This window comes from Carassius gibelio, chromosome B14, assembly GCF_023724105.1.
Source record: "Carassius gibelio isolate Cgi1373 ecotype wild population from Czech Republic chromosome B14, carGib1.2-hapl.c, whole genome shotgun sequence".
Lineage (NCBI taxonomy): Eukaryota > Metazoa > Chordata > Actinopteri > Cypriniformes > Cyprinidae > Carassius > Carassius gibelio.
In genome coordinates this window covers 9,590,268-9,610,920 of record NC_068409.1, presented here as the reverse complement: position 1 = coordinate 9,610,920, position 20,653 = coordinate 9,590,268, and the positions used below count along the sequence as shown (strand labels likewise).

Sequence of the window (20,653 nt, the reverse complement as noted above, 5' to 3'; positions counted from 1 at the left end):
TATCGTTTTTTGTTACCTTCAGTATCAATTCGAGCCTTACGAGATGAGAGTCTGTTCACATCGAGCCCGAGATCCTTTGCTATATTTCCAATCACAGATCCACGTTTCATCTCCTCCGGAAAAGAATAGCTCACGTCTCCATTAACGGTGTGCGCCATCAGCACGAAGAACAAAAGACCAAACATCTCAGCAGCAGCACTGAACCTTTGGAATTCTTGAAATATTAACCAGAAATGTATTCCTGTACTATGACAAATGCCATGTACGAGCAAACATGAATAAAATTCAATTTAGAATAACGGACGTAGCTTGTATCAGGCAGTAAATCGGCGTCAAAGATTTTCTATGAAAAAAAAAGACTAGATGAAAGCCCTATGTATGACATCACAGGCAGGGTGGAGAGATGTGTACTGAAGACCCACTGTTTTGCAGGTAAACAGCGACACTGTGAGTCAAAAGATGAAATCGCACAATGTTCATATATCTGACAGGGTTATTTCTGGGTTATACGTTTAATATAGTTTAGCGAAATAACAGCCGCAGCAACATTACCTGATGAGTGGGAGATAAACACGACTACAATATTTATAATATTCCGAGATAGAGAGAGAGAGAGAGAGAGAGAGAGAGAGAGCGAATGACAGAGCAGCACAATGGACAGAAACGGGAAAACTTGCTTTATGACCGTTCTAAAATAAGTAAAGGGCTTTCAGAAACTTGCTGACATACGAAATTGCTTTTATAAACCAATTTTACAAAAATACAGATGAGGAGAACGTTAAATTACTTAGAAACAGCATCTTTTGTTTCAGATCCCGTTACATTCTGATGTCGCAAAAATAAAATTAGTTTGAAATCACTATTAGACAATAGAACGATATATCAGATTTCTTTCTTTAAGAGATCACCAAACAGCTTAAAACATTTACAATCTAACAAATTACTAAATACGTCACAGTATTTGGCATTTATCAAGGCAGACATAATTATCTAATTGACAATGTGGGGCAGTCACTTCAACATGATTTATATTAAGAATTCCTTAACTAGCAATGAAAAAAATTAAAATAAAAAACAGTAATAAACTCGTGAACCAGGATTTATAACTTTAGATTATTTAATTTTTTTTTTTTGGTATGGTCTTGTTTAAGCAATTTTAAGAGATAATATAAATAAAACATCTTCTTATAAGCCTTCAAAATGAGCTTCAAAATCTTTAAGAGCCTGTTATTAGTGAAGGCAGTCCATTAAAATAAGCACACTTATGTAATATTTAAGGTTAGATCATTAAATAAGTAAATAAGAAAAGATATGTTATATCGCAGAGAAGCACCCATGTTAGCAAAAAGTCCTTTACAAAAAATAAATACATAAAAAAACAATGAATACAAAAACAATCACAAGATGCACAAATGTAACGATGTCATAAAGAATACAGCAGTAACAAACACGGCCTGTACAGCACCATGGACAGCTAATCTTAATATGCATTTTCTACTAAACTAGTGAACTGGGATTTAAAAATAAATATGAAATTAAATTAGTTAATAAATTGTTTCACAGAACAGACAAGGAGATGGATGCAAGGATGTTAGCATTCCTTAAACCATTAGAAAGTATGTTGCCAATAAAAGTAATTTGCAAACCCATAATATTACAATTATTTCTTTGTCAATCCTACCTGAAAGGAATCGTTCATTTCCACACCAAGCCCTTCAAGGTCATCCACAGCGGACTGAGTCTTTTTCAGAGTCAGGTCAGTGGTCAGTGTATCCTCATTATAAGATCTGACGAACTTGAAGTCACTAGTGCGCGAGCCCGTGGTCAGGTATGCGTCATAATTGTAAGTGCTGCGGAGAGTTCCCGCGCCCTCCACATCTGCGTAATTTGGAGGCAGATACGCGCTGGGAATGGCTACAGCTCCATCAAACAACAGTCTGGGCTTTCTCCTGCGACAAAACTTCACGGCCAGGATGATGATGATGAATGTCAGGAAGAAAGTGGAAACGGACACCAGCGCGATGATCAAATAAAACGTCAGTTTGGAGCTGCTCTCGTCGCGAGACATGTCTTTCAGTTCTGGAACTTCAGCCAAGTTATCTGATATAAGTAAATACAATGCGCACGTGGCTGAGAGAGAGGGCTGTCCGTTATCTCTCACGGACACAATGAGGTTCTGTTTCATGTTGTCAGATTCAGAAATGTCCCGCTGCGTCCTGATCTCTCCGCTGTGGACACCGATAGTGAAAAGTCCCGGATCTGTGGCTTTAATAATGTGATACGAGAGCCACGCGTTCTGGCCAGAATCCGCGTCCACGGCGATCACCTTGGAGACCAGGGAGCGCGCCTGCGCAGCTTTGGGTACCATCTCGGTCATGAAGGAGTTTCCTTCCGGAGAGGGGTATAATATCTGAGGGGAGTTGTCATTCTCATCCGTTATGAAGACACTCACGGTCACGTTACTGCTCAGAGGAGGAGAACCGTTGTCTCTGGCTAACACGAGCACTTTGAAACTTTTCAGCTGTTCGTAATCAAACGACCTCACGGCATGAATGACCCCGGTGTCTCCGTTAATGGATAGAAAGGAGGACACCGGTGCGCCACTGAGATCAGAGGACAACAGAGAATAAACTACAGTGCCATTCTGTCTCCAGTCCGGGTCTGTAGCTGATACTGAACAAATAGAGGAGCCAGGTTTGTTATTTTCTTGCACATGAGCTCTGTAACTCTGCTCCTGAAATACAGGTGGATTATCATTCACGTCAGCTACAGTCAGGTGAATATTCTTAGTGGAAGATAAAGGCGGAGAGCCCTCATCAGTAGCAGTAATTGTAATATTATAATCAGAGAGCAGCTCGCGGTCTAATTCACCTGTGGTCACCAAAGAATAGTAATTTTTAATTGAAGGTACGAGTTTAAATGGGACGTTTTGCTGAATGGAGCAGCGCACCTGTCCGTTATTCTCAGAGTCTCTGTCCTGCACATTAATGATGCCAACCTCTGTACCGGGTAACGCATTCTCAGGAACAGGACTACGCAAAGATTTCACTCGTATCTCAGGAGCATTGTCATTAACATCTGCAAGTTCTATTACAACCTTAGCATCACTGGATAAACCAAATCCATCTTTCCCTTCAACTAGTATTTCGTAATTGGCTTCGTCCTCGAAATCAAGTGCACCTGTAACCCGAATTTCACCTGTACTTTTATTCAAGTAGAAAAGCTTTCTTGCTCTTTCAGATATTCGACTAAATTCGTAAGACACTTCTCCATTTTGTCCCTCGTCAGCATCAGTAGCACTCACTGTCACCACTACAGTATCTAGAGGAGAATTTTCAGGCAGACTGACTTTATAGACGGCCTGACTAAAGACTGGAGCATTATCATTAGCATCCAGCACAGTGACGTGTATGGCTACAGTACCTGATCTCGGTGGAGTCCCGCCGTCTACCGCAGTGAGAATTAATGTTACCTCTTTCTGCTGCTCACGGTCTAACTCTTTTTCTAGCAGTAATTCCATTTTTTTTACTCCATCTACTTTTGAATTTATACTCAATTGAAAATTATCATTTTTCTGTAGACTGTATCCCTGAACTGCATTCTGTCCTATATCAGCATCATGAGCCGCATTCAAACGATAGCGTGTACCTCTATCAGCAGACTCACTAATTTCAAATGTGATCAAATCCTTTGAGAAAATAGGCGAATTGTCGTTAATATCCTGAATTTGAACAGAAACATGATGCAGCTCTAATGGATCTTCAAGCATGAATTCAAATTTTAAAACGCATGAAAGCCTGTCCCCACAAATCTCCTCTCTGTCGATTCTCTCCGCTAAGATCAGTTCTCCAGTGTTCAGATTAATGTCACAGGATCGTTTTTTGTTACCTTCAGTATCAATTCGAGCCTTACGAGATGAGAGTCTGTTCACATCGAGCCCGAGATCCTTTGCTATATTTCCAATCACAGATCCACGTTTCATCTCCTCCGGAAAATAATAGCTCACGTCTCCATTAACGGTGTCCGCCATCAGCACGAAGAACAAAAGACCAAACATCTCAGCAGCAGCACTGAACCTTTGGAATTTTTGAAATATAAACCAGAAATCGGATCCACTACTATAATAATTGCCATGTACAAGAAAACATGTATAAAATCCAATTTAGAATAACGGACGTAGCTTATATCAGGCAGTAAATCGGCGTCAAAGATTTTCTATGAAAAAAAAAGACTAGATGAAAGCCCTATGTATGACATCACAGGCAGGGTGGAGAGATGTGTACTGAAGACCCACTGTTTTGCAGGTAAACAGCGACACTGTGAGTCAAAAGATGAAATCGCACAATGTTCATATATCTGACAGGGTTATTTCTGGGTTATACAGTTAATATAGTTTAGCGAAATTACAGCCGCAGCAACATTACCTGATGAGTGGGAGATAAACACGACTACAATATTTATAATATTCCGAGAGAGAGAGAGAGAGAGAGAGAGATTCAAAATCATTTATTACAAAAAACATTGTCCAGTCATTCAACACACTGTAAAAATAAAATCAGAACAGACAAGACACAATTATCTTAAGAGGGATGAAAAATGAAGATTATCATCAATAATTTCACACAAAGCCCCCTTATTGCACCAAATCTGATCAAAAGAAACAAGGTCATTCATAGTTTTAAAATATTGAAAATCAATTAAAATTCTAGATTTCACTGAATTAAAAAACACTGCCTCTAAATTATAACTTGTGTCTTGTTCAATCTTATGTTTCCTGGTATTATATATAGCCATTTTAGCTTGGCCTAACAAAAAATTCAGAAGTTGACACCGAAAACGGTGTTTCCTAACATACTTAAAACCACAAATAAAAACTCCAACAGAAAAGGATTCACCAAAACAAACAAATAAATTCTGTAAAACAATAAACAATGACTTCAGTCTTAAACATTGCATAAATGCATGGAACACAGTCTCTCTCATCAAACAAAAAGGACAACCATGACTAACACCAGGGTTTAAAACTGAAATAAAAGCATTAACTGCGACTGCCCCATGTAATATTCTCCACTGTAAATCGCCAATTTTCTTAGTTAATGGTGACTTGTACAGAGCTCTCCATTCTGGTTTTGTGCCTTCTCCCATCTGTAGGATGGTACGCCAGGGTGTATCTACTTTATTATCTAAAAACCTTTTATTCAAAGACTTGATACAACTTTTATACAAGGCTTTTCCAGAGGCCGGCTCTGAACCCATTAATGACACATTTTCAGAATACAAAAAAACACCTTTGCATTCTTCTAAATTAGGTGATAGCAGCAAATTAGGAAACGGATCCCTGCGATCCGGAATAATCAGTCCCTCAGAGTAGTCCTCCAGCAGTTTACATTCTTCTGTTGTAAGAGCAGATCTCCACTTTTCAAGGAGTTTAGTCACCACACGTGTGGATCGAATGCCCAGATGTTCTCCTACCAAATCAACATTCTTAAAGTTTGTTCCTGCGAGCTGTACTAGATGTCCAAGGGTTATCACACCAGAACGGAGTAAAATTCCTTCAAGTGCTGGGAAAGGTCCTTTACTTGATATGTCCAAACCAGAACCATGAATCAAGGGTTCTTGTAACAACCAGTGCAAGGAATCTGTATTACTCAGTCTTTGCACTATAAACAATGACCAAACTTTAAAAAAATTACGATAAAAAATGGGTAACTTGGACAAGTTCATCTTTTTATGATTAAACCAGAACAAAGCTTTGTCCAGGCCTAATCCTTCAAACTTCTGAAGAACTGCAAAAGCTATGGATTTCCAGCTTGAGTCCACTGGTCCAGTTAAAAGTCTCTGTGCAAACTGGAGTCTGAAAGCTGCTGTTCTGCTCTGTAAATGTATGAGTCCATGCCCTCCTTCTTCTTTTGGCAAATACAAAACAGCTTTTGTAACCCAGTGCAGCTTATCCCAAAAAAAAATCTATTAAAATTGACTGAATTTTTAACAAAAGATCAGGTGGAGGATCAACACAAATTAAGCGATGCCAGAGAGAAGATGCCACCAAGTTATTAATAATCAATGTGCGTCCTCTATATGACATTTTTGGAAGCAAATATTTCCATTTGTTGAGGCGACCTTTTATTTTTTCAACAACTCCTTCAAAGTTTTTTTGTACCATTATTTCACTTCCTAAAAACACTCCAAGGTATTTAAACCCTTCCTTAGTCCAGGTTAAACCATCTGGGAGGTTTGGTTCTCCCCTTAACCATCTCCCAACCAGTATCGCTTCACTTTTTAACCAATTTACCTTTGCAGAAGAACACTTTTTAAAATCTTTTAATATTTTGATCAACAAATCGACATCTTTCTGACAATTAATTAAAATAACAACATCATCAGCATATGCTGATAATTTAAGTACATTTAAACAATTTGAAATATACACTCCATGCAAATCTGTCCTTAACTTGTTTAAAAGAGGCTCTATTGACAAAGCATAGAGCATACCAGACAAGGCACACCCTTGTCTAACACCTCTAAAAACTTTAAAAGGAGCGCATAAGTCACCATTAACTTTCAATATACTTTCAACTTCACAGTACAAAACCTTTATCATAGAAACAAATTCAGGTTTAAAACCAAAAGCTGCTAAAACATTCCATAAATAATTATGCTCAACTCGCTCGAAAGCCTTTTCTTGATCTATTGACACTAGTCCAAAATCTAAATTGAGACTCCTACCTAAATCCAAAACATCTCTAATAAAAGAAATGTTATCAGAAATTCGTCTACCAGGCACACAATATGTCTGGTCAGGATGGATAACTTGTTCCAAAACATCACCCAATCTATTAGCCAAAACTTTTGAGAGCAATTTATAATCACTGCACAGCAAACTCACGGGTCTCCAGTTTTTAATATCATTTAAATCTCCCTTCTTTGGTAACAGAGTGAGAACCGCTCTACGGCAACTTATGGGTAGCCGCCCATTGGCTAAGCTTTCCCCAAGCACCTCCAACAAATCTGGACCCACCTCCGACCAGAAGGACTTGTAGAAGTCGACTGGTAGTCCATCTACTCCAGGTGCTTTGCCACACTCCATACTTTGGAGAGCTCTTTCCAACTCCTCCAATCTTAAAGCTTTACTGAGCCCAGCATTAGCTTCTTCGGATAGCTGAGGTAAATTATTAAGAAAGTCATTACCATCAGTTTGTTCATGTGTGAGTTCACTTTTGTACAGTTCTTTATAAAAACAAATTGCTCTTCTTCGAATATCAGAAGGATCTGACAGCAAGACTCCAGTTTCAGAGCGTAAGGCATGAATAAACCTTCTCTGTCCATTTTTTTTCTCCAAATTAAAGAAAAATTTTGAGGGTGCATCCATCAATTCTACGTTTTGGAAACGTGATCTGACCAGAGCTCCTTGTGTTACTGTGTCTAGAAGTTCAGCAAAAGAATTTTTCTTTTTATTAAAAATTTCAAAATGAGTCAAATTTCCTGTATCAACACCCCCCTGAAGTTCCATTAATTCATTCTCTAATATTTTCATTGAACTGGTTATGTCTCTCGTGAAATTGCAAGTATATTGTTGGCACAACTGCTTAATCTGAACTTTTGCAATGTCCCACCACTGCTGTAAGGACTTGAAAGAAGATTTTGTAGTTCTAAAAGAAATCCAGAATTCTTTAAAAATATCTTTAAAATGATTGTCACATAATAAATTATTATTAAAGTGCCAGTAAGCACTTTTTGGCTTAATGGAGCTCAAAGACACAACACACTGTATCAAGCTATGATCAGAAAAGCTTACTGGAACAATTGAACAGCTTCTGAAAAAATTAAGCTGGTGTTTGAAACCATAAAACCTATCCAACCTTGCTAAAGAAATTAAATTATCGTAAGCATGAGTCCATGTGTATTGCCTCTGATTACCATGAAAATTTCTCCAAACATCAACAATCTCATGTGATTTCAATAACTGAATGAGCCGCTTTCGTGAAAGCATATGCGGTTCAACATGATTTCTATCTAAAATGTGCTCTGTGCAATTAAAATCCCCTCCTAGAAATAATAAATCCTCAGAATTGCAATGACATAAAACATCACTCAGTGTCTCTAAAAAAATCATTCTTTCCAATGCATTATTTGGGACATACACACAAATAAAAACAAAAGAACGATTTTCAAAGGAAGCTATAACTTTTAAAAGTCTACCTTTTATAATTTCATCTACCAACAGGGAATAAAGTTCTTGGAGAATAAAATGGCAACTCCACCACTGGTTGTGGTCAAATGACTTAATACAGATAAACCATCAAATTCTCTTGCCCAATCAGAAGAATTTAATACGTCAGTATGCGTTTCTTGAGCAAACAAAACATCAATTTTCTTTTGTTTTATTATCTCAAATAATTGAAATCTTTTTCTTATATCTCTTGCCCCATTTATATTTAGAGAAGAAACACAAAATTATCCCATAAATATATAGAGAAAGAACCATAGCAGGAACAACAAAAAAACAACACACAGAGAAAGATGATATTTACGCATTTTCATTACTAACAATGAGTCCAGGTTGCGAATTAAGTTTTGCAAGAATTTTTTTCAGACGATACACTTCCTGATTAGTAAAACCTCCATCACTCTTAAAAGTCTTTGCTTTCTCAATAAACTGCATTACATCTGGGAAATATTCATCAACCCGAACTTTTCTCGCATTTTTTGTCACTTTGAGAAAATACTTTATATCTTCTACCTTATACGATCGGCTGGAAAATCCACTCTGAGGCAAACTGCAGGAAACACAACATTCAGAAAAATCGCTTTCACTCTCTGTATCAGTCTGACTCAAATCACAATCATCCATTTTTTTCGCTTGTTTGCCAACATCATGACATTGTTTTAGTCTTCTCTTTTGAGGCGTTTTAAATGTACAATCTTCTGAATCAATCACAGAACAGCGATCCTCCTCTATACTGGCTAAAAGTTGCTCAACTGCAGCGGCCGAGCCGTCGCTGTTTTGTGACTCATTCGCCTGACCCGCTGGAAGATCCCTCGCACGGGCGCGGATACTTCATCTTCCTCCGTATCAGCGGCACCTGCACTCTCCCCTGCAGTAGTCTTATCTATCAGTCCAAACTCTGGTACTTTTTCAACGTCTGCTACTGGTTTCTGAGCCATACTTGTTCCAGGCACCTCAGCATCAGTAGTCAAAACAGCGGAACCATTCTGCATTTCCTCATCACGCACAACGCTATTTTGCTCAACACTATCGACTGGTGGAGTCTTATTCAATCTGACTGGACACGCACGGATGAGATGATCTGTGCCACCGCAGCCGAAACATTTCATAGTATTTGTTGTGGCGAAAATTACATAGTTAAAATCATCATGACGAAAATTTAGAGACAAATCTAATTCGTCCAAATTGTCTTGGAGGACCATATAGACATAACGCCTAAATGACACAATATGCTTCAAAAGTGGTGACTTGCACCATATTGGATTCATTTTTATAGGAGAAACCAATTTTCCATAACGAGAAAGCATTCTGGTCAAAATTTCGTTTGAAATAAAAGGCGGCACATTAGAAAGAGTCACTTTTTTTGAAGGAGTAGAAAGAGGGAGCACTTGGGTAAAAATACCATTGAGCTCTACTCCAATTTCTACCAACTGATTCGCTAAATCAATTGTCTTCACAAACACAACAGCGCTGTTCATGCGAGAAGCAGACAGAATGTTCTCAGGCCCAATCACTTCTCCAACAGCCAGGCTACAGTCTTCTATACTAACCGCTGAGTCTATTTTTACACCATGACGGCGCGTCAAAAAATCAAACCTTCCGCTACCTGGGCCAGCCATGCTCCCAGTACAAAACCGGGAGCAGACGCCCTAGAGTATTCTTTATACCTCCTTACCCTCCCAAATAAATGATAAAAACAAAAACTAAATTTTAATCACCCCGAAAAATGATACAATAACATAAAGAAATAGAAAGATAGAAAAAAGATTACCTGACACACACCAAACACCCAGCTCACACTCAAAGCTCCGCCCACTCACTCAGTCAGCACATGCGCACAGAGAGAGAGAGAGAGAGAGAGAGAGAGAGAGAGAGAGAGAGCGAATGACAGAGCAGCACAATGGACAGAAACGGGAAAACTTGCTTTATGACCGTTCTAAAATAAGTAAAGGGCGTTCAGAAAATTGCTGACATACGAAACTGCTTTTATAAACCAATTTCACAAAAATACCGATGAGGAGAACGTTAAATTACTTAGAAACAGCATCGTTTGTTTCAGATCCCGTTACATTCTGATGTTGCAAAAATAAAATTAGTTTGAAATCACTATTAGACAATAGAACGAGATATCAGATTTCTTTCTTTAAGAGATCACCAAACAGCTTAAAACATTTACAATCTAACAAATTACTAAATACGTCACAGTATTTGGCATTTATCAAGGCAGACATAATTATATAATTGACAATGTGGGGCAGAAACTTCAACATGATTTATATTAAGAATTCCTTAACTAGCAATGAAAATAATAATAAAGAAACAGTAATAAACTCGTGAACCAGGATTTATGACTTTAGAATATTATTATTATTATTTTGGTATGGTCTTGTTTGAGCAATTTTAAGAGATAATATAAATAAAACATCTACTTATAAGCCTTCAAAATGAGCTTCAAAATCTTTAAGAGCCTGTTATTAGTGATGGCAGTCCATTAAAATAAGCACACTTATGTAATATTTAAGGTTAGAACATTAAATAAGTAAATAAGAAAAGATATGTTAAATCGCAGAGAAGCACCCATGTTAGCAAAAAGTCCTTCACAAAAAAAAAAAAATAGAAAAAAAAACAATGAAAAAAAAAAAAAAAAAAATCACAAGATGCACAAATGTAACGATGTCATAAAGAATACAACAGTAACAAACACGGCCTGTACAGCACCATGGACAGCTAATCTTAATATGCATTTTCTACTAAACTAGTGAACTGGGATTTAAAAATAAATACGAAATTAAATTAGTTAATAAAATTGTTTCACAGAACAGACAACGAGATGGATGCAAGGATGTTAGCATTCCTTAAATCATTAGAAAGTATGTTGCCAATAAAAGTAATTTGCAAACCCATAATATTAAAATTATTTTTTTTTGTCAATCCTACCTGAAAGGAATCGTTCATTTCCACACCAAGCCCTTCAAGGTCATCCACAGCGGACTGAGTCTTTTTCAGAGTCAGGTCAGTGGTCAGTGTATCCTCATTATAAGATCTGACGAACTTGAAGTCACTAGTGCGCGAGCCCGTGGTCAGGTATGCGTCATAATTGTAAGTGCTGCGGAGAGTTCCCGCGCCCTCCACATCTGCGTAATTTGGAGGAAGATACGCGCTGGGAATGGCTACAGCTCCATCAAACAACAGTCTGGGCTTTCTCCTGCGACAAAACCTCACGGCCAGGATGATGATGATGAAGGTCAGGAAGAAAGTGGAAACGGACACCAGCGCGATGATCAAATAAAACGTCAGTTTGGAGCTGCTCTCGTCACGAGACATGTCTTTCAGTTCTGGAACTTCAGCCAAGTTATCTGATATAACCAAATACAATGCGCACGTGGCTGAGAGAGAGGGCTGTCCGTTATCTCTCACGGACACAATGAGGTTCTGTTTCATGTTGTCAGATTCAGAAATGTCCCGCTGCGTCCTGATCTCTCCGCTGTGGACACCGATAGTGAAAAGTCCCGGATCTGTCGCTTTAATAATGTGATACGAGAGCCACGCGTTCTGGCCAGAATCCGCGTCCACGGCGATCACCTTGGAGACCAGGGAGCGCGCCTGCGCAGCTTTGGGTACCATCTCGGTCAGGAAGGAGTTTCCTTCCGGAGAGGGGTATAATATCTGAGGGGAATTGTCGTTCTCATCCGTTATGAAGACACTCACGGTCACGTTACTGCTCAGAGGAGGAGAACCGTTGTCTCTGGCCATCACGAGCACTTTGAAACTTTTCAGCTGTTCGTAATCAAACGACCTCACGGCATGAATGACCCCGGTGTCTCCGTTAATGGATAGAAAGGAGGACACCGGTGAGCCACTGAGATCAGAGGACAACAGAGAATAAACTACAGTGCCATTCTGTCTCCAGTCCGGGTCTGTAGCTGATACTGAACAAATAGAGGAGCCAGGTTTATTATTTTCTTGCACATGAGCTCTGTAACTCTGCTCCTGAAATACAGGTGGATTATCATTCACGTCAGCTACAGTCAGGTGAATATTCTTAGTGGAAGATAAAGGCGGAGAGCCCTCATCAGTAGCAGTAATTGTAATATTATAATCAGAGAGCAGCTCGCGGTCTAATTCACCTGTGGTCACCAGAGAAAAGTAATTTTTAATTGAAGGTACGAGTTTAAATGGGACGTTTTGCTGAATGGAGCAGCGCACCTGTCCGTTATTCTCAGAGTCTCTGTCCTGCACATTAATGATGCCAACCTCTGTACCGGGTAACACATTCTCAGGAACAGGACTGGTGAGAGATTTAAGTATTGTTATAGGGGCGTTATCATTGACATCAATAACATCTATTAATACGGTGGAGTAACTAGCTAAACCTTGACCATCTTTAGCTTGAATGGGAAGTTCAAATGTACTCTCTATCTCATGATCTATCTGCCCGGTTAATTTAATCTCGCCAGATACTAAATCGATGAAAAATAGTTGCTGGACCTTTTGAGGTAAATGACCAAACGCATACGTTACATCTCCGTTTTGTCCCTCGTCAGCATCAGTAGCGCTCACTGTCACCACTACAGTATCTAGAGGAGAATTTTCAGGCAGACTGACTTTATAGACGGCCTGACTAAAGACTGGAGCATTATCATTAGCATCCAGCACAGTGACGTGTATGGCTACAGTACCTGATCTCGGTGGAGTCCCGCCGTCTACCGCAGTGAGAATTAATGTTACCTCTTTCTGCTGCTCACGATCCAACTCTTTATTCAGCACGAGCTCACCATATTTTCTTCCATTCGCCCTGTTTAGTACATTAAGGCGAAAGTGTTCATTGTTTTGAAGTGTATATGACTGCACTGAATTCCGATCAATATCTGCATCATAAGCCTCTTCTAGTATGTATGGTGAACCTTTGTCTGCTGATTCTCCTATTTCGAATTTAATAACACTTTCTTTGAACTGAGGTGAATTGTCATTAATGTCCTCGACATTGAGAATGAAGTGATGTAGCTCTAAAGGATTTTCCAGTACAAACTCATTTTTAATTACGCAAGCAGCTTTCTTCCCGCAAATCTCCTCTCTGTCGATTCTCTCCGCTACGATCAGTTCTCCAGTATTCAGATTAATGTCACAGTATCGTTTTCTGTTACCTTCAGTATCAATCCGTGCTTTTCGATATGACAGTCTGTTCACATCAAGTCCGAGATCCTTTGCTATATTTCCAATCACAGATCCGCGTTTCATCTCCTCCGGAAAAGAATAGCTCACGTCTCCATTAACGGTGTGCGCCATCAACACGAAGAACAAAAGACCAAACATCTCAGCAGAAGCACTGAACCTTTGGAATTCTTGAAATATTAACCAGAAATCGGATCCAGTCATGTAATAATTACCGCGCACAAGAAAACATATAGAACCAAACTGAGAATAATAGACGTAGATTATATCATGCAGTCAATGTCGACGATTTTCTATAAAGAGATGAGATGCAAGCCCTGTATGACGTCACAAGCAGGGTAGACATATCTGTACTGAAGACACAAATTGTTTTGCAGGTAAACAGCGACACTGTGAGTTAAATGAAGAAACTACATAATGTTCATATATCTGACAGGATTATGTGTGGGTTATAATCATTTAGCAAAACAACAGCCTGCAGCAACATTCCCTGATGAGTGGAAGATAAACACGACCACAATATTATTTAAGTCAACAATTCAATACATACATACATATACACAAGCACAGCGCGAGAGCGTGATACAACACGTAGAAAAAAAGACAAAAAATGTGAATTGACAGTGCACCGACAGCAAAAGGAAAACTTGTTCTACGACATTTATAATCAAACTAAAAGAACGTTTAAAACGTTTTTGACATACGAAACTGATTTTATAAGCCAATTTCACGTAACTAAGTCAACGATGAAGAAGAAGAATCACCAAAAGGCTTTAAACTTTATGAATATTCAATAAATAAATAAATAAATGGGCAAGAATTCGTTCACTTCGGCATCAGTCACTTCAAGATGGCAAATTGGGTCTTTCTTGGAGTCAGGCTAGCAGTCAACCTACCTTCGTTATAAGATGTGACAAAGTTGTTTTTAAATTTGCCATAAGCTTATGACAATTTATATAAAGGATTATTTAGCAAGCGAAGAAAAAAATCAAATACGTAGACGATTCGTGCAACAGGATTATTAGAATTGCTCAAATATGAACAGCAAAATCTAAAGATACATTATAGAAAATAGAAAAACTACTCCTCAGACTTAGAAATGTCCGCATCAAGTCCAAAAATCACAAGACCACAAATATAACCAATATATAAAGAATTTATCTTTAAAAGTCTATTTAAATGTGTGTATATAGCTCGTCCATAAAGTCCTACATGTCTGACATTAAATGACAAAACATGAATATAACACCTTTGTTGAAAATAAAATGACTAGAAGGCCATGGAACAACCAAACATTATCTGCAGATGTGAAAAGAGAAACACATAAGTTATAACATTTACTCTTACTAGGTCTTCATCAAAACTTCAACAGCAACACACACGCCTGCACAGCACCATGGACAACTAATAGAAATATTCCCTTTTTACTAAACTGCAGTGAACTGGGATTTAAAATGAAATAGGAATTAAAAGTACTTTATAAAAATGTAAAACATCTGTAAACCAAACAACAACAAAAAAAAATTACAAACATTTATTAAAGAAAAACTTCGTTAGTCCTACCTGAAAGGATTCGTTCAATTCCGCATCAAGCCCTTCAAGATCATCCACAGCGGACTGAGTCTTTTTCAGAGTCAGGTCAGCAGTCAGTGTATCCTCATTATAAGATCTGATGAACTTGAAGTCACTAGTGCGCGAGCCCGTGGTCAGGTATGCGTCATAATTGTACGTGCTGCGGAGAGTTCCCGCGCCCTCCACATCTGCGTAATTTGGAGGAAGATACGCGCTGGGAATGGCTACAGCTCCATCAAACAACAGTCTGGGCTTTCTCCTGCGACAAAACCTCACGGCCAGGATGATGATGATGAAGGTCAGGAAGAAAGTGGAAACGGACACCAGCGCGATGATCAAATAAAACGTCAGTTTGGAGCTGCTCTCGTCACGAGATATGTCTTTCAGTTCTGGAACTTCAGCCAAGTTATCTGATATAAGTAAATACAATGCGCACGTGGCTGAGAGAGAGGACTGTCCGTTATCTCTCACGGACACAATGAGGTTCTGTTTCATGCTGTCAGATTCAGAAATGTCCCGCTGCGTCCTGATCTCTCCGCTGTGGACACCGATAGTGAAAAGTCCCGGATCTGTGGCTTTAATAATGTGATACGAGAGCCACGCGTTCTGGCCAGAATCCGCGTCCACGGCGATCACCTTGGAGACCAGGGAGCGTGCCTGCGCAGCTTTGGGTACCATCTCGGTCATGAAGGAGTTTCCTTCCGGAGAGGGGTATAATATCTGAGGGGAGTTGTCATTCTCATCCGTTATGAAGACACTCACGGTCACGTTACTGCTCAGAGGAGGAGAACCGTTGTCTCTGGCTAACACGAGCACTTTGAAACTTTTCAGCTGTTCGTAATCAAACGACCTCACGGCATGAATGACCCCGGTGTCTCCGTTAATGGATAGAAAGGAGGACACCGGTGCGCCACTGAGATCAGAGGACAACAGAGAATAAACTACAGTGCCATTCTGTCTCCAGTCCGGGTCTGTAGCTGATACTGAACAAATAGAGGAGCCAGGTTTATTATTTTCTTGCACATGAGCTCTGTAACTCTGCTCCTGAAATACAGGTGGATTATCATTCACGTCAGCTACAGTCAGGTGAATATTCTTAGTGGAAGATAAAGGCGGAGAGCCCTCATCAGTAGCAGTAATTGTAATATTATAATCAGAGAGCAGCTCGCGGTCTAATTCACCTGTGGTCACCAGAGAAAAGTAATTTTTGATTGAAGGTACGAGTTTAAATGGGACGTTTTGCTGAATGGAGCATCGCACCTGTCCGTTATTCTCAGAGTCTCTGTCCTGCACATTAATGATGCCAACCTCTGTACCGGGTAACGCATTCTCGGGAATGGAGATTTTTACAGATTTAGTCATTATGGTAGGGACGTTATCATTGATATCAGTAACATCTATTAACACAGTGCATCGACCTGCTAGACCTTGACTATCTTTAGCCTGAATCGGCAGTTCAATTGTACTCTCCTCCTCATAATCTATGATACCTGTTAGTTTAAGTTCACCAGACACTGCATCGAGATCAAATATTTCCAAAAGACTTTCTGATAAATGACTGAACTCATACATCACGTCCCCATTTTGTCCCTCGTCAGCATCAGTAGCACTCACTGTCACCACTACAGTATCTAGAGGAGAATTTTCAGGCAGACTGACTTTATAGACGGCCTGACTAAAGACTGGAGCATTATCATTAGCATCCAGCACAGTGACGTGTATGGCTACAGTACCTGATCTCGGTGGAGTCCCGCCGTCTACCGCAGTGAGAATTAATGTTACCTCTTTCTGCTGCTCACGATCCAGCTCTTTATTAAGAACTAGCTCTCCGTATTTTACTCCATTTACCCCCGTAAGAACACTGAGAAGAAAATGTTCGTTGTTTTCTATTGCATATGACTGCACTGAATTCACACCAATATCCGCGTCGTGGGCCTCATCTAATAAATAGCGGGATCCTTTGTATGCTGATTCACGTATTTCGAATTTGATTATATTTTGTTTGAACTGTGGTAAATTATCATTGATGTCCTGAATATTAAGAACAAATCGACGAAGCTCCAAAGGATTTTCTAGCACTAGCTCCTGTTTAATAACACATGAAGCTTTCTTCCCACAAATCTCCTCTCTGTCGATTTTCTCCGCTACAATCAGTTCTCCAGTATTCAGATTAATGTCACAGTACAGTTTTCTGTTACCTTCATTATCAATTCGTGCATCACGACTCGACAGACTCTTTACATCGAGGCCAAGATCCTTTGCTATATTTCCAATCACAGATCCTTGTTTCATCTCCTCTGGAAAAGAATAGCTCACGTCTCCATCAACGGTGTGCGCCATCAACACGAAGAACAAAAGACCAAACATCTCAGCAGCAACGCGTAAGGTTTTAATCTATCTATATTAAAATCAACAAAAAGTTATTGAAGTTATCAGCATGTATAGCCAGATAAAATTACTTAATTTAGTTCATGGTCGATATAAGAGAACAATAGAGGAATGCACGCTCGCCGTCGACGATTTACAGCGAGCTGAGAGGTCAGTTCTTAATATATGACATCATGAACAGGATGGAGAGAAACAATATGAACGTCAAATATTGCAATGGTGAACAGCGACACTATGAGTTCAATTATACAACTGCAGAAACTCTCATAAACCTTCTGACAAGTACAACTTGGATATTACACTTAAAGTGCACACAAAATGGCATGTTTATAGTTTAAAACTTACTTGTAGGATATCAAGAGAGAAGAAGCTAAAATTTAACATTTACAAGATACTTTATGGTTTGCCCATGGCATGAAAAATGTATTCTACATCACAGACAATAAGTTAAAATGCATCAAAGCCTACATTTGAATACTGTAGTCATGGTATGCCATCTTAAAATAAAAATACTAAATCCAGTTTGCAAGTCATATTATGCGAACTTATGGCAGTTTTCACAATTAAACAGAGAGCCCTTTTTTCGTTGTGAATTTTAAATGAGTAAATTTGTGTTTTCTGAGTACAATTCTTTCTCTTACTTTAATCCCTGTGTCAAATCCACTCCAGCCTCTGTAGTATGACATACTATAGTTAGTTATTCCCCAGTGTTTAGACCTCCAGTCAGACGCTCTAATAATTAACCAAATATTTGTTTTAAGTAATTAGTAAGAGCTCATTATTTGAGGGGAAAAACTGAAATACACTAACTTAACACACCTGAAATGTTTCAAAGCAACTGTGCAACTGGAAATATCACACTATTTTAAAATTGACCCAGGAGAAAATATTATATAATGTGCATGTTGAAGCACGCCTTGAACCACGAATGTTTATAAAAAAGTGCTTCGTGCTAAACGTCAGTCTTGAATTGCGCCATGGAAATGAAATTATCTCGATCATGAATAATTCACAAATTATTTTCTTACTTAATTCAGAAGCAGAAACGTTTAATGAAATGACAGGGTTACACAGGACTAAATTGAGAAAAAATAGAGAGATAGAAAAAAAAGAAACTATAACCGGCAAATGGGTCTCAGTATAACTTTTTTCTCACTGTCGATAATTTCATCATTTAAAAAGGCGAATCACTCTATATGTAAATTTTCAGAGCATAAAAATACACATATATCAGAGAAAGGCCTGCATGGTCTGTTTCATTAACAACAAATGGACTATAAACATGTACTTTCCTATTCCTTTCAAAATACATCAAATTCAAACATAACGTAAAACTACGAAGGAATAAAACAATCACAAAAACAGCCATAAATCATCCTACCAATTTCGATTAATCAATTTCCCTGCGGAGGCACAGAAACATGATCTCAATATTCATAGTATTTCGAAAATAGGACATAGATTACATTACTTATGTAGGAGCAACAATCCTCAGAACAGTAAAAACCAGTGCAGCACCATGGACAGCAACAGAAGAAAAATACGCTGTGCCATCTCCAATCTGACTGAAACGGATTTTTAAAGGATTTTGCTGGCCAAAATTGTACTGGTAAATGAGTTTAATTGACTTTATTAACTTCACATAAATGAAACGTAGATGAGAGAAATACAAAACACAGAGAGACACAAAAATGGAAGTTAGACAAAACGAAGACCCTGTAAGAACTATTATTTAGCACAAGACAGACTTTGATTACTATGCAAGGTCACCAAACAACAATTTGTGAAAGATTGCTTAAGTAATAATTGCTCCAACCTGACCATGCATATATAAAAATAAATGATAAAAGGTCCAGAACGCTTTCAGATTACAAATTGTCCTTTAAAAATGGTTTGTGTCTTAAATAAACATCTTATATGTGTCACGATTTTTTTTTACGAGAACAGAGTCTCTTTTTATTGAAAGTCTATTTACTACATGAACAAATTTAATCTGTAAACACACACATTATTTTAAAAAGCGATTTATTAGTCCTACCTGAAGCGAATCGATCACTTCCGCATCGAGTCCTTCAAGATCATCCACAGCGGATTGAGTCTTTTTCAGAGTCAGGTCAGCAGTCAGTGTATCCTCATTATAAGATCTGATGAACTTGAAGTCACTAGTGCGCGAGCCCGTGGTCAGGTATGCGTCATAATTGTACGTGCTGCGGAGAGTTCCCGCGCCCTCCACATCTGCGTAATTTGGAGGAAGATACGCGCTGGGAATGGCTACAGCTCCATCAAACAACAGTCTGGGCTTTCTCCTGCGACAAAACCTCACGGCCAGGATGATGATGATGAAGGTCAGGAAGAAAGTGGAAACGGACACCAGCGCGATGATCAAATAAAACGTCAGTTTGGAGCTGCTCTCGTCACGAGACATGTCTTTCAGTTCTGGAACTTCAGCCAAGTTATCTGATATAAGTAAATACAATGCGCACGTGGCTGAGAGAGAGGGCTGTCCGTTATCTCTCACGGACACAATGAGGTTCTGTTTCATGCTGTCAGATTCAGAAATGTCCCGCTGCGTCCTGATCTCTCCGCTGTGGACACCGATAGTGAAAAGTCCCGGATCTGTCGCTTTAATAATGTGATACGAGAGCCACGCGTTCTGGCCAGAATCCGCGTCCACGGCGATCACCTTGGAGACCAGGGAGCGCGCCTGCGCAGCTTTGGGTACCATCTCGGTCATGAAGGAGTTTCCTTCCGGAGAGGGGTATAATATCTGAGGGGAGTTGTCATTCTCATCCGTTATGAAGACACTCAAGGTCACGTTACTGCTCAGAGGAGGAGAACCGTTGTCTCTGGCTAACACGAGCACTTTGAAACTTTTCAACTGTTCGTAATCAAACGACCTCACGGCATGAATGACCCCGGTGTCTCCGTTAATGGATAGAAAGGAGGACACCGGTGCGCCACTGAGATCAGAGGACAGCAGAGAATAAACTACAGTGCCATTCTGTCTCCAGTCCGGGTCTGTAGCTGATACTGAACAAATAGAGGAGCCAGGTTTGTTATTTTCTTGCACATGAGCTCTGTAACTCTGCTCCTGAAATACAGGTGGATTATCATTCACGTCAGCTACAGTCAGGTGAATATTCTTAGTGGAAGATAAAGGCGGAGAGCCCTCATCAGTAGCAGTAATTGTAATATTATAATCAGAGAGCAGCTCGCGGTCTAATTCACCTGTGGTCACCAGAGAAAAGTAATTTTTGATTGAAGGTACGAGTTTAAATGGGACGTTTTGCTGAA

General features: G+C 39.2%; 3 protein-coding genes across 24 annotated transcripts in view; all 3 read right to left on the bottom strand.

The window, feature by feature from the left end:
• The window catches only part of LOC127971215 (protocadherin beta-15-like), a 48,423-nt gene extending 44,218 nt beyond the window's left edge, over window positions 1–4,205 (bottom strand). Inside the window, exon 1 of the mRNA XM_052574108.1 lies at window positions 4,077–4,205. The gene's annotated coding sequence lies outside the window, so the exon portion shown is untranslated. The remainder of the gene's footprint in view (window positions 1–4,076) is intronic.
• LOC127971208 (protocadherin beta-15-like) overlaps window positions 1–20,653 on the bottom strand; it is a 112,143-nt gene that overhangs the window by 56,703 nt on the left and 34,787 nt on the right. For 3 of the 22 annotated variants that reach the window (XM_052574077.1, XM_052574073.1, XM_052574074.1), the window contains one exon: window positions 10,877–11,809. The exons of 1 other annotated variant lie outside the window; for it this stretch is intronic. In XM_052574077.1, coding sequence (XP_052430037.1) covers window positions 11,039–11,809 — 771 coding nt within the window. In that variant the 3' untranslated portion in view covers window positions 10,877–11,038. Of the gene's footprint in view, window positions 1–1,961; window positions 4,193–10,876; window positions 13,750–19,033; window positions 20,257–20,653 lie in introns of those variants that run through there. 18 more of the 22 variants (XM_052574097.1, XM_052574098.1, XM_052574096.1 and 15 more) reach the window with 13 other exon arrangements.
• On the bottom strand, window positions 14,669–17,776 carry LOC127971249 (protocadherin beta-15-like). The gene is made up of 2 exons (XM_052574146.1): window positions 14,963–17,776; window positions 14,669–14,698 (listed from the first exon to the last, which is right to left on the bottom strand). Exons 1-2 carry the CDS (start codon window positions 17,336–17,338, stop codon window positions 14,669–14,671), a joined length of 2,406 nt encoding a protein of 801 aa, XP_052430106.1. The 5' UTR covers window positions 17,339–17,776.